Genomic DNA, 13,561 nt, shown 5'->3' with positions numbered 1-13,561 from the left:
ACTTTGAGGGGTTCTAGACTTCATTGGAGGAAGTAGCTGCAGATGTCGTGGAAATCACAAGAAAATTAGAAGTGGAGCTTGAAGATATGACTGAATTGCTGCAATCCCATGATAAAATTTGAACAGATGAGGAGTTGCTTCTTATGGATGAGCATAGAAAGTAGTTTCTTGAGAGAGAACTTAATTCTGGTGAAGATGCTGTTAATGTTGAAATGGCAACAAAGGATTTAGAATATTATATAAACTTAATTGGTGAAGCAGCAGCAGCAGGGTTTGAGAGGATTGACACTAGTTTTGGAAGAATTTCTACTGTGAGTAAAATGCTATGAAACAACATGACAAACTACAGAGAAATATTTCATGAAAGGAAAAATCAATTGTTGCAGCAGACTTCACTGTTGTCTTATTTCAAGAAATTGCAACAGCTTCCTCAGCCTTCAGCAATCACCACCCTGATCAGTCAACAGCCATCATCAGGGCTAGATCCTCCACCAGCAAAAAGATAACAATTCACCAACAGCTCAGATGACTGTTAGCATTTTTTAGCAAAAACCTTTTTAATTTTATTTATTTAATTTATTGGAGACAGAGATTCACTCTGTCGCCCAGGCTGGAGTGCAGTGGCACAGTCTCAGCTCACTGCAACCTCCACCTCCCAGGTTCAAATGATTCTTATGCCTCAGCCTCCCAGGTAGCTGGGATTATAGGCATGTGCCACCACACCTGGCTAATTTTGGTATTTTTAGTAGAGACAGCATGTTTACTATGTTGGCCAGGCTCGTCTCGAACTCCTGATCTCTGGTGATCCGCCTGCCTCGGGCTTCCAAAGTGCTGGTATTATTGGCATGAGCCACTGTGCCCGGCCAGCAAAAAAGTGTTTTTAAATTAAGCTACGTACATTGATTTTAGACATAATGCTGTTGCACACTTAATAGATTACAGTGTGGTGTAAACATAAGTTTATATGCACTGAAAAACAAAAAATTTCACATGACTTGCTATATTGTGATATTGAGTTTATTGCTGTAGTCTGGAACTGAACCTGCAATCTCAGAGGTATGCCTGTATCTACTTGTTTGATACTTGTTATTGTCAGTTTGTTTGGATTTGCCACATATTATTTGATCATAATTCTTTCCTGTACATGTTTTATCGTCTGCCTGAACCTTTAGTGGGGGCTTTGGTGGCTTAGTCCTTTCACACGTAAGACAATAGAAGTTTATTTTTCAGAGTTCTAAAAACTGGGAAGTCCAAGATCAAGGCACCAGCAGATTTAGTGTCTAGTGAGGGCCCGCTTCCTCATACATGGCGCCGTCTGGCTGTATCCTTACATGGTGGAAGGGGATAGCTAGCTCTCCGGAGTTTCTTTCATAGGGCTAATCCCAACAATGAGGGAAGACCTAATCACCTCCCAGAGGCCCCACTTCCTAATAGTGTCACCTTGGGGGTTAGGATTTAACCTGTGGATTTTGTGGGCACACAGACATTCAAACAATAGCCGTGGCAAACTTTTTTGCTTTGTCTAATTCACTCTTATTTTGCAAAGTATTTGTGTTGGGTTTAAAACTCCAGATTGGCAATTATTTTTTCTTAGTGCATTGAAGGTAATAGTGTATCATTTTCTGATTTCTACTCTTGCTCTTGAAAATTCAGCTATCAGTCTTAAAATTTGTTACCTGTTGAAAATTCAGCTACCAGTCTTATATTTTATTTATTTAGTGGGTAATCTCTCTTCTTTCTGAGTACCTTTAAGATATCCTTTTAAAAATACCACGTAGTAACCTTGTGTGTTACGTGTGGATTTTGTTGGCCTTGCTAGCTGAGACTTGACAGTTTTCATCACTTCTGGGATATTCTCAGGTATTTTGTCTTCGAAGTCTTCAGATACTGTCCTCTTCCTGCCCTCTCTCCGACTCCTTCTGGAACATGAGTTATGTATTTATTATCTCCCATGTACATAAGTTATCTTTACATATTTTCAATTTCTTTATCTTTCTGTGTTACATTCTGGATAATTTTGTTGATCTACCATCCAGTTAATTACCTTGTTTAACTTTGTCAAATCTGTTTTTAAGTTTATCTTGATTTTTCTTTTCAATTATTGTATTTTTCATTTTTAAAAACTTTATGTGCTCATTTGGAAATCTTGATCCCAGGAGATAGTGGATAGTGTCCTGCTGCTTACTCATGGTTTTAATACTTCTTGAGCATGCTGAACATACTTATTTTATGTTATTTGCTGATCTTTCCAATTCCTGAAACCTTTACAGATCTCATTTTGTGGATTCTTCTGGATTCTAATTCATGGGGTTTTTTTTTGTAATTTTGTAACTGTTAATTCCTCATACTTTATCTGTGGGGAATTACTCGAAGCCTGGGTTGACAATGAAATTCTGCAGAGAGAATTTGCATTTGATTCTACTAGGAAACCAGAGGAACAGTCAGTCCTGATATCAGTTTAAATTAAAATCTCCGCTTAAGGTTTTCAGGCACTTGCTTAGCATGAATCCTGACTGGAAAAGCATGTGAGGACCAGTTTATGATTACAGATTCACGGGGTGTCATTTTTTCTTCCAACACCAATGCTAGAGGTGGCAATTTTGCTTCCTGCCCTTGGAGGGGCAGGGAAGTGGGCATGGGCGTTGTAGTATGGTTTTCCTTTTCACTGGGGGTGCAGCCTTTGGAGTCTCAGCTTCATGTGTTGGGGAAGTGGCCTCCCAGTAGACTCTCCATTTCAAACCATTCCATGCTTTTGTCCTCCTTTTGCCACCTTCAGAGCCTGTGAAAACTAATGTTTGTGATTCCTGAGGTTTCTCAAATGTCTTTAGATAAAGTTGACTTCAGAGATCTTGTTACCTCTCTGAGTTCCACTTTGTCTTAGATTTTGATCCTTGGGTGTCTTTAATCTTTTAGCAATTCCTTGTTGTATGTTAAAGATTTTATTCCTCATTTGTGTTTGTTTTCACCAGGAGGCTCAATTCAGGCTTCTTTGCTTACTTGGTGTCTCTAGCTGTGGTGCTTGGTGCTTTGGGCAATGAAGTGGGGTTGGTAGGATTCCATTACTTACCTGTTTTTTGGTTTTATTTTTTGTTTTGCAGTTCTCCGGGAGATGTTGCATAACCACTCCTTCGTGGGCTGTGTGAATCCTCAGTGGGCCTTGGCACAGCATCAGACCAAGTTATACCTTCTCAATACCACCAAGCTTAGGTAAATCAGGAGTGTGTGAACAAGCAGAGACACTAGAACAATGGTCCAGGGAGCACAGGTACAAAAGCTAAGGAGAGCAGCATGAGGTAGTTGGGAGGGCACAGGCTTTGGAGTCAGACAGATGTGGTTTCAAATCCAAGTTCGACCATTTCCCATTTATTTGACTGTAGACAAGTTACTTTCCTAAACTATGTCTCAGATTTCTCATCTGTAAATTGTGGTATTACTAGTTAATGTGCAGGGGTTTTGTTTGTTTGTGAGGGTAAGAAATAACCCAAGAAGCCTAGTCCTTGGTAGTTGCTTAGCGCCCTGTAAATGTTGTGAACCAGGTGGTGAGGGTTTGGTGCTGCTAGAGAATTCTCTGTATGCAACAGAGTATTGTAGGTGATGCAAGAGAAAGAAGACCTGATACCTTCTTTCCTCCCAGCTTTGAGAGTGGAGCAAAGGCCTACCCCAGCCACCAAGCGAGCCAGTGGGCTTGATCAGCACAGGAAAGTTGACCCCATCAGTTTCATTTGACTGTTGCATGGCTGGCAAGGTTTCTATTGATTGTTTCCAGGGACCTTGGTGGATGAGCTCCTGTTGAGTCTAGAATCTGTATTAAATCTGTTCTCAAATAGGTAATGCCTATGGGAGGATGCTGCCACCTTGCATATACTAGACATCACCTACCTACTGTGAGACTCTCCCTCTAAGCCCTGCTGTGGCCTCAGAGTACTTATTGGCCCTGTCAGTGGGGCAGCCACTATACATTGCATGGAGTTGGTACATGAGACAGAAACCTATTTGCCATCCCTTGAAACTGCCCCAGTCCAGAAGCTTCCTGTTAGCACATGTACCTCCTTGTATGTATTCAGAACTCATTCCTCCTAGGCTCGGAAACCCGTTTGGTGCAACTCTGTTCAAGTTCCATTGTCTGCTTTGAGAATGCTTGGGCTTGTATAGTGAGCTGTCACTTTTCAGTTTGTTAGGAATTCTACTCCCCTTGCTCTTTCTTTTCCAGCATGTCTAAGGGAATGACCTCCAAGGCCCCAAATCACAGTTGCATTCATGTTCTTTCATCTCACAGATACAAATTCAGGCCAGTCCCAGATTTGCAAAATGTGAATTGGTTTTCCAGTAAGGGGGTAGAAAAACAGAGGGAGAGAACTGGGTTCAGAGTTCAATATCTGGATTCAAGTCCTTCCTTTAGCACTTTACTAACTGACATAGAATAACTCAGCTACTCAATAGGTGCCTCAGTTTCCCCACCAAAATGCAGACATAGCAGGTGCTTTGTCTGCTTTGATGAGAAGTCTTTAAGCAAGTCTGTGGGGTTCAATGTGTTTTAAGAACTATAAAGTACCATATAAATGTGGATTTATTCCCACTGTGTTTTTGGAAGTAACTCAATATAGTGTGTACTTCATAGCTGCCTTTGGACTATTGCCAGCCAGTGTATCATCCTAAAATACATGTCAGCATAGTATAATCCTGCCTTAGGTCTACTTTTGATTATTTAGGAAGACTCCCTGCCCTCCCTGTACATTTCATATAATTTTTAATAAGTTGTAAAAAAAAAAAAAGTGATTTATAGGATTCTTTGTAAGTGGGGGAAAGGTAAGCAGACAAAAGCTTTTTAAATTTTACTTCAGAGTGTTAGAAACCTTGTATAGCACCAGACAGGTAGGGACAGAACATGAGTGGTAGCAAGCCAGACTTGGTTTTAGTGCTCTAACCTATCTGTTAGAGGCTGGCCACTCAAAGCCCTAGCTGAAGATGTTGGGAATCCCAGCTCTTTGGAGGGGTAAGAGATTTTGTTAGACTGTTAAGCAGATTCCACAGCCAGGCAGAACTATTTCTGTCTCATCCATGTTTCAGGGATTACTTCTCTCATTTTGTCCCAACTGCTTGTATCTCAAGCATGAATTCAGCTTTTCCTTAAACTCACTTCATTTTTATTTTCAGTGAAGAACTGTTCTACCAGATACTCATTTATGATTTTGCCAATTTTGGTGTTCTGAGGTTATCGGTAAGTTTAGATCCTTTTTACTTCTGAAATTTCAACTGATCATTTCTGAAAATAGTAGCTCTCCGCTAATATCTTATTTGTAGTATATTAAATTTTTCTAAAAATTCTTAGGATAGTTGCTGTATTGTATTGCATATGGAGGTGTCTGTAAGAAGTTTTATACTTTTTAGCAAAATAGTCATTTGGTAGCCAACTTAAACAAATGTTTATTAGTATAGAAGTTAATAAATATCTACTGCTACTCAGCTGGGTGCAGTGGCTGACGCCTGTAATCCCAGCACTTTGGGAGGCCGAGGCGGGCAGATCATTTGAGGTCACGAGTTCAAGACCAGCCTGAAATCCTGTCTCTACTGAATTACAAATATTAGCAGGGCATGGTGGCGGGCACCTGTAATCCCAGCTACTCAGGAGGCTGAGGCAGAAGAATAGTTTGAACCCAGGAGGCAGAGGTTGCAGTGAGCTGAGATCGCGCCACTGCACTCCAGCCTGGGCAACAGAATGAGATTCCCTCAAAAAAATAAATATCTACTGACACTTAATACTTGGAAAGGGATAAAAATAAACATTATCTAAAGCCATGGTCCAAACGCAACCCCTACCAACAATTTTAGTCCATTTCTTCCAAGACTTTTTTTTTCTATGCTTTTTGTGAAAACTGTCAAAAACTTTTTCAATGCCAAATTTTAGTTCTGAGTTAAAAATCATACTACCTGTTTATATGGTTTCCTATCTTCTTTTTTCATGTGATATACTCTACAAAAAAGCCTGCTGAGATTTTGATAGGGATTATGTTGAATCTAGATCAATTTAGGGTGAAAAACTTTTGTTAGATAAATCCCTTAGTATTTCACATTTTTAAATGCTAAATGGCGTTTTTCAAAAATTTTTTCTTTTCTTTTTCGAGACAGAGTCTTGCTCTGTCGCCCAGGTTGGAGTGCAGTGGCAAAATCTTGGCTCACTGCAACCTCCACCCTCTGGGTTCAAGCGATTCTCAAACTGCCTCAGCCTCCCAAATAGCTGGGATTACAGACATCTGGCACCATGCCTGGGTAATTTTTAAAATTATTGTTAGTAGAGATGGGGTTTCACCATGTTGGCCAGGCTGGTCTTGAACTCCTGACCTCAGGTGATCTGCCCACCTTGTCTTCCCAAAGTGCTGGGATTACAGGTGTGAGCCACTGTGCCTGGCCTCAGATTTTTTTTGTTTTTGTTTTTTTAAGAGACAGGGGTCTCACTCTTGCCTAGGCTAGAGTGCAGTGGCGTGATCATAGGTCACTGAAGCTTTGAACTCCTAGGCTCAAGTAGCTAGGAATACAAGTGCGTACCACCACACCTGGCTAATTAAAAAAAAATTTTTTTTTTTTCATAGAAATGGGAATCTTGTGTTACCAAGGCTAATCTCAACCTCATGGCCTCAAGTGATCCTTTTGCCTCAGCCTCCCAGAGTGCTAGGATTGTAGGCATGAGTTACTTCACCCAGCCAAAAAACTTCAATTTCCTATTGTTTATTTGCTAGTATATAGAAATACATATAGTTTTGTACATTGATGCTGTATCTTGCAACCTTGTTAAACTCACTTATTAGTTCTAATAGATTTTTTGTAGATTCTATCAGATTTTCTATATATGATCATGTCTTCTGAGAATAAAGAAACTTTTACTTCTTCCTGTGCAATCTGAATGCCTTTTATTTCTTTTCTCTTCTTTTTTTTTAAGATGAAGTTTTGCTCTTGTCGCCCTGGCTGGAGTGTAGTGGCTGGATCTGGGCTTACTGCAACCTCCACCTCCCGGGTTCAGGTGATTCTCCTGCATCAGCCTCCTGAGTAGCTGGGATTACAGGCATGCACCACCACGCCCAGCTAATTTTTTTAGTAGAGACGGGGTTTCACCATGTGGCCCGGCTGGTCTTGAAGTCCTGACATCAGGTAAACTGCCCGTCTCGGCCTCCCAAGGTGCTGGGATTACAGGCATGAACTACTGCACCCAGCTGCCTTTTCTTTTGTCTGACTGCACTGACTAGAGTCTCCAATACAATGTTGAATAGAAGTGGTAATAATGGGCTGGGCATGGTGGCTCATGCCTCTAATCCTAGCATTTTGGGAGGCTGTGGTGGGCAGGTTACTTGAGGCCAGGAGTTTGAGATCAGCCTGGCCAACATGGTGAAACTCTGTCGCTACTAAAAATACAAAATACAGTTGGGCATGGCAGTCCACGTCTGTAATCCCAGCTACTTAGGTGGCTGAGGCATGAGAATCGCTTGAACACAAGAGGCAGAGGTTGCAGTGAGCTGAGAATGCACCACTACACTCCAGCCTGGGCAACACAGTGAGACCCTGTCTCAAAAAAAAAAGAAAAAAAAAAGATAGGAAAAATGAAGTGGTAAGACTGGAAATCCTTCTCTTGTTCCTGATCTTAGGGGGAAAGTCTTTTACCATTAAGTATGCTGTTAGCCATAGATAGGTTTTCTGTAGATGCCCATTATGAGGTTGAGGAACTTCCCTCTGTTCCTTATTTGCTAGAAACTTTATTTAGGATTGGATGTTGAATTTTTTTCAAATGCTTTTTTTTTGCATCTGCTGAGATAATCATATTTTTCTTTTATAGTTTGTTAACATAGTGAATTACATTGATTAATTTTCATATGTTAAACCAGTCTTTGCATTCCTGGGATGAACCCTGCTTGGTTATAATATACAATCCTTTTTACATATTATGGGATTTGATTTGCTAAAATTTTTATTGTAATTATTTTATCTGTGCTCATGAATGTTACTAGTTTATAGTTTTCTTTTAGTCTTTGGTTTTGGTATCAGGGTAATGCTGGCCTCATAGAATGAGTTGGTAAGTATACCATACCCAGCTAATTTTTGTATTTTTAGTAGAGATGTTTCCTCCATATTGGCCAGGCTGGTCTTGAACTCCTGACCTCAGGTGATTCACCTGCCTCAGCCTCCCAAAGTGCTGGGATTACACGTGTGAGCCACTGCGGCCGGCCTGTTTCACGTTTCTTAGGGTAGAAGCTGAGGTCGCGGATTTGAGAACTTTCTTCTTTTCTAATACAGGTGTTAAGTGCTACAAATTTCTCTTAAGCACTGCTTTAACAGCATCCCACAAATTTTGATAGTTTTCATTTTCATTCAGTTCAAAATACCTTCTAATTTCCCTTTCAATTTCTTCGACCCACAGGTTATTTAGAACCGTGTTATTTAGTTTCCAGTTTCTTGAGGATTTAAAAAAAAATATGTTACTGATTTCTAATTTATTTCCATCTTGGTCAAAGAACATACTTGCCTTTTTTTTTACACTTACTGAAACTTTTTTTATGGCCCAGAATATGGTCTGTGTTGGTAAATGTTCCATATGTATTGGAAAAGAATTGGTATTCTGATCTCGTTGAGTCGAATGTTCTAAGTTTATCAAGTTGATAGCGATGCCCAAATCTCCTGTGTCTTTCCTGATTTTCTGCCTGTTCTATTATTGAGAAAGGGGTATTGAAACTTCCAACTATAATTATGATTTGTCTGTTCTCTTTGCAGTTCTCTTAGTTTTTGCCTTCATTTACATACATACATATATATATATACATATATATATATTTTTTTTTTTGAGATGGAGTCTCACTCTGTCACCCAGGCTGGAGTGCAGTGGCACGATCTCGGCTCACTGCAAGCTCCGCCTCCCGGGTTCACGCCATTTTCCTGCCTCAGCCTCCTGAATAGCTGGGACTACAGGTGCCTGCCACTACGCCCGGCTAATTGTTTGTATTTTTAGTAGAGACGGGGTTTCACCGTGTTAGCCAGGATGGTCTCAATCTGACCTCGTGGTCCGCCTGCCTTGGCCTCCCAAAGTGCTAGGATTACAGGCATGAGCCACCACGCCCGGCCTGTATATTTTAAAGCTCTGTTACTGGGTAGGGTACATAAACATTTAGGATTGTTATATCCTTTTGATAATGGACTCTTCTATTATGAAAAAATAATGTTCTGTGGGTTTATAACATATGTAAAAGTATGAGTAACATCATCAGAAGGGGAGAAATGGAAGATAACTTAGGCATCTTATTTTTAAGCATAGTTTTCCCTTTGTTTCTGCATTAGATGATTGACCTGAAATGTCATTCAATTTAACTTACTCTCCATCCTCACCCCCTACTTTAGTTATGAGGTAGTAGGAAGAAATGATCTGCCTCGTGGTTTTCTAGAAATATGAAAGTTGAGTCCTTAAGGCTACACAGAAGGAAAGTACCTCCCCAGGACTTCACCCTTCCCATCTGTTCAACAGGCTTCTCGTCTGTCATATCTTCTCTGTTGAAATGGCCATTGACAAAGAGGAGGAAAGGGTTTTTGTTGTGGATTGTTCAGGCACTTCCTTTGGGGTATATGGGGGATGAGTGTTAAATTTGTGGTTTCTCACCTGCTATTCTGATAGTGGATTTGTGGGAATTCAGGCTTCATTTGGATACCCCGTTAAAGCTTGCGCCTTCATGTTCTTGTTTCTTCCTAGGAGCCAGCACCACTCTTTGACCTCGCCATGCTTGCCTTAGATAGTCCAGAGAGTGGCTGGACAGAGGAAGATGGTCCCAAAGAAGGACTTGCTGAATACATTGTTGAGTTTCTGAAGAAGAAGGCCGAGATGCTTGCAGACTATTTCTCTTTGGAAATTGATGAGGTATGACAGCCATTCTTATACTTCTGTTGTATTCTTCAAATAAAATTTCCAACCAGGTGCCGTGGCTCATGCCTGTAATCCCAGCACTTTGGGAGGCTGAGGTGGGCAGATGACTTGGGGTTAGGAGTTCGAGACCAGCTGGCCAACATGGTGAAACCCCGTCTCTACTAAAAAAATAGAAAAATTAGCTGGGCATGGTGGCATCCAAGCTGCTTGGGAGGCTGAGGCAGGAGAATCACTTAAACCCAGGAGGCAGAAGTTGCAGTGAGCCAGGATTGCACCACTGCACTCCAGCCTAGGCGACAGAGCAAGACTGCGTCTCAAAAAAAAAAAACGTTCCAAGGTCAGGGCTGGGCCTCCCCTCAGAAGCAGCAAGTGACATATGTGACATCCTCTCCATTCCCTATTTACATTTCTAGGTTACATAACTGTACTATTACCCATTCATGCCCACTCCCGTTCCCAGGGTGAAGGGCCCAGACATGGAGAGTCGAATCCCTGCAGGCCATTGTAAATGAGATTATGTCATTGTAAATGAGATTATATCATGAACAGATCCAAAGAAAAGGTTGTTCTGCTGTGCTGTGTATCAGGATGAAAAACTCTTTTTAAGTGTGTAGGTCTGCCCCCAGTGCCCAGCCCAATCAAGTAACATGGTTGCCCAGAGTGGCAGAGAGGAGGACAAGGCCTGGGAAAGCACTGGAGAAATGGGATTTGTTTAAACTATGACAGCATTATTTCTTTTTCCCTTGTCCTGTCTTTTTCCTGCAAGCAGGAAGGGAACCTGATTGGATTACCCCTTCTGATTGACAACTATGTGCCCCCTTTGGAGGGACTGCCTATCTTCATTCTTCGACTAGCCACTGAGGTCAGTGATCAAGCAGATACTAAGCATTTCGGTACGTGCATGTGTGCTGGAGGGAAAGGCCACATGACCACCCTTTGATATGGAATGATAAAGATGATAAGGGTGGGACAGCTGAAGGCCTGCTCTCATCCTCACTAATATTCATCCCCAGCAATATTCAGCAGTCCCATTTAGAGTTTTAACGCCTAAAATGTCATATTTAGTTTTTTAGCTTTAAGTAGTCTGTGATCTCCGTTTAGAATGAAAATTTTAAATTTGTACCTACTTTGAGGTATTGAATTCTTTGGACCAGGTGAACTGGGATGAAGAAAAGGAATGTTTTGAAAGCCTCAGTAAAGAATGCGCTATGTTCTACTCCATCCGGAAGCAGTACATATCTGAGGAGTCGACCCTCTCAGGCCAGCAGGTACAGTGGTGATGCATATTGGCACTCAAGGACTAGGACAGGCCCTCATACAATCTTTTTTTTTTTTTTTTTTTTTTTTTTGAGACGGAGTCTCGCTCTGTCACCCAGGCTGGAGTGCAGTGGCCAGATCTCAGCTCACTGCAAGCTCCGCCTCCCGGGTTCACGCCGCCCGCCACCTCGCCCGGCTAGTTTTTTGTATTTTTTAGTAGAGACGGGGTTTCACGGTGTTAGTCAGGATGGTCTCGATCTCCTGACCTCGTGATCCGCCCGTCTCGGCCTCCCAAAGTGCTGGGATTACAGGCTTGAGCCACTGCGCCCGGCCTAGGCCCTCATACAATCTTTAGGAAATGAAACTTGCCCATCTCTAAAATTTTGGGATTTCTTTGTACCCAACAAGGTTCAAACACAATAGTCAGCTTTTATTCATGAGTTTTACTTCCATCTGCTGATGTAGAACATACCTCCAGCATGACCTCAGAAATTGTCAAATGTGAAAGCACAAGCCATCACAGTGAGAAACAGGAGGCTGAGTTAGATTGTCTAAGGCTGGAGAGTCCATATACTCCCACTGTTAGCTCTGAAGTGTGTAGCCAGTCTTCAGATTCTGGGTCAGTCGCCCCCGTGTCTCTTAGCTTTTTGCCTTACTCTTTATCCGACCACTGCCCTGCCAGGAAAATAAGGCTCTATAACTCCTCTTACAGGTCAACTTGACCCAAAAAGGGTGCCTGGATTCCTAATGTTTCATTGTCACTTTTCCCAGTCAGATGATAATGCTTTTCAAATCAACATATATTTTGGGGGAGGTTGGAGGGGAGAGTTGAAATATTCTAAGCATCAAAGGGTAGCCCACTTTAATCAGAGTATGACCCCTGATTGCTCACAGTCATCTTCTGAGCAGTGCGAGCCAGTTTCAGATGAGGAGGCTGAAGGCCGCTCGGGCATGCTCAAGGATTCCAAGTCTGTAGGTGGGAGGGCAGAGATTTAGTCCTGTTGGCCAAAGCCTCTAGGGAGTTTCTCACTCCAGTGGAGGAGGCAACACTTACCAAACTCGGTGGAAACTATCTCATTTGATTGGGAATTTTACCTCAGGCAAAGGAAGGACAGTTAAGAAAGAATATTTTCTTACAAATGAGACAGCTAAGGCTTACAAGAAGGAGAGGAATAATGAGGCAAAATAATCCTCATTAATATTTTCATTCCTCCCCTGGGGATTAGAACTATTTTCAGACCCGATTTTAATGGTAAGTTAGGTACTTCCTACGGTTGCCATCTAAATATCAGTCAGGATCAGACATGATGTTAGCTCCTGCTACAATAAAACCATTTTCTCCCTGAATGAAAACAAAGGTTCCACAGGAGACAGTCCCACAGAGCAGTGGCTTCTTTTCCCCCCTTAAAAACCTCATGTTGGCTGGACACAGTGGCTCACACCTGTAATCCCAGCATTTTAGGAGGCTGAGGTGGGAAGATGGCTTAAGCCCTGGAGTTTGAGGCTGTATTGAGCTATGATCATGCCACTGCCCTCCAGCCTGGGTGACAGAGCAAGACCTTGTCTCTAAATAAACAACAACAAAAATCCTCTTGTGTTCAGGCATGTGGGATCCCTGAGAGGCTGGTGCACAAGTTCCACTTCAAAAGCCCTAGATAACACCAAGTCTTTCCAGGCTCAGTGCACATCCCATCAGCCAGGACACCAGTATATGTTGGGATGCAAACAGGGAGGCTTATGACATCTAATGTGTTTTCCAGAGTGAAGTGCCTGGCTCCGTTCCAAACTCCTGGAAGTGGACTGTGGAACACATTGTTTATAAAGCCTTGCGCTCACACATTCTGCCTCCTAAACATTTCACAGAAGATGGAAATATCCTGCAACTTGCTAACCTGCCTGATCTATACAAAGTCTTTGAGAGGTGTTAAATATGGTCATTCACGCACTGTGGGATGTGTTGTTCTTTCTCTGTATTCCGATACAAAGTGTTGTATCAAAGTGTGGTATACAAAGTGTTGGTAGCACCTAAGACTTACGCTTGCCTTCTAGCTGGTAGCATTCCTTTATACATGGTGGATTAATTATAAATAAATAGTCAGATGTATCCTAACATAATTTCTTATTTAATTTTATTATTTATATATTGTGTCAGTTCAGATGCCAAAAAGAGCTCTCGAACATGTCGCAGGCTCTGACGGCGCTGACCGTGGAGAAGGCTGGATTTGATCATCTAGTGTCTTCAGTAACCAAAGCTAATTATTAAGGAAAAAAACTTGAAGAAAGAAAATAGTCCTTACTTCATCTATAATGAGTTTTTGGTTTTTGGGGTTTTTTCTTTTTTTTTTTGAGAGTGAGTCTTGCTCTGTTGCCCAGGCTGGAGTGCGGTGGCATGATCTTGGCTCACTGCAACCT

At 41.7% G+C, this 13,561-nt stretch overlaps 1 protein-coding gene across 1 annotated transcript in view; it reads left to right on the top strand.

Moving 5' to 3' along the window:
• The window catches only part of MLH1 (mutL homolog 1), a 55,253-nt gene extending 41,989 nt beyond the window's left edge, over nt 1-13,264 (top strand). Inside the window, 6 exon segments of the mRNA XM_030930797.1 lie at nt 3,099-3,207; nt 5,155-5,218; nt 9,722-9,886; nt 10,662-10,754; nt 11,047-11,160; nt 12,910-13,264. Of these exon segments, the coding sequence (XP_030786657.1) occupies nt 3,099-3,207; nt 5,155-5,218; nt 9,722-9,886; nt 10,662-10,754; nt 11,047-11,160; nt 12,910-13,077 (713 nt within the window). The 3' untranslated portion in view covers nt 13,078-13,264.
• Nucleotides 13,265-13,561: the final 297 nt, after the last annotated feature.

Source organism: Rhinopithecus roxellana, chromosome 1 (assembly GCF_007565055.1).
Source record: "Rhinopithecus roxellana isolate Shanxi Qingling chromosome 1, ASM756505v1, whole genome shotgun sequence".
In the NCBI taxonomy this organism is placed as follows: Eukaryota; Metazoa; Chordata; class Mammalia; order Primates; family Cercopithecidae; genus Rhinopithecus; species Rhinopithecus roxellana.
This window is presented reverse-complemented; position numbering and strand designations above follow the sequence as displayed.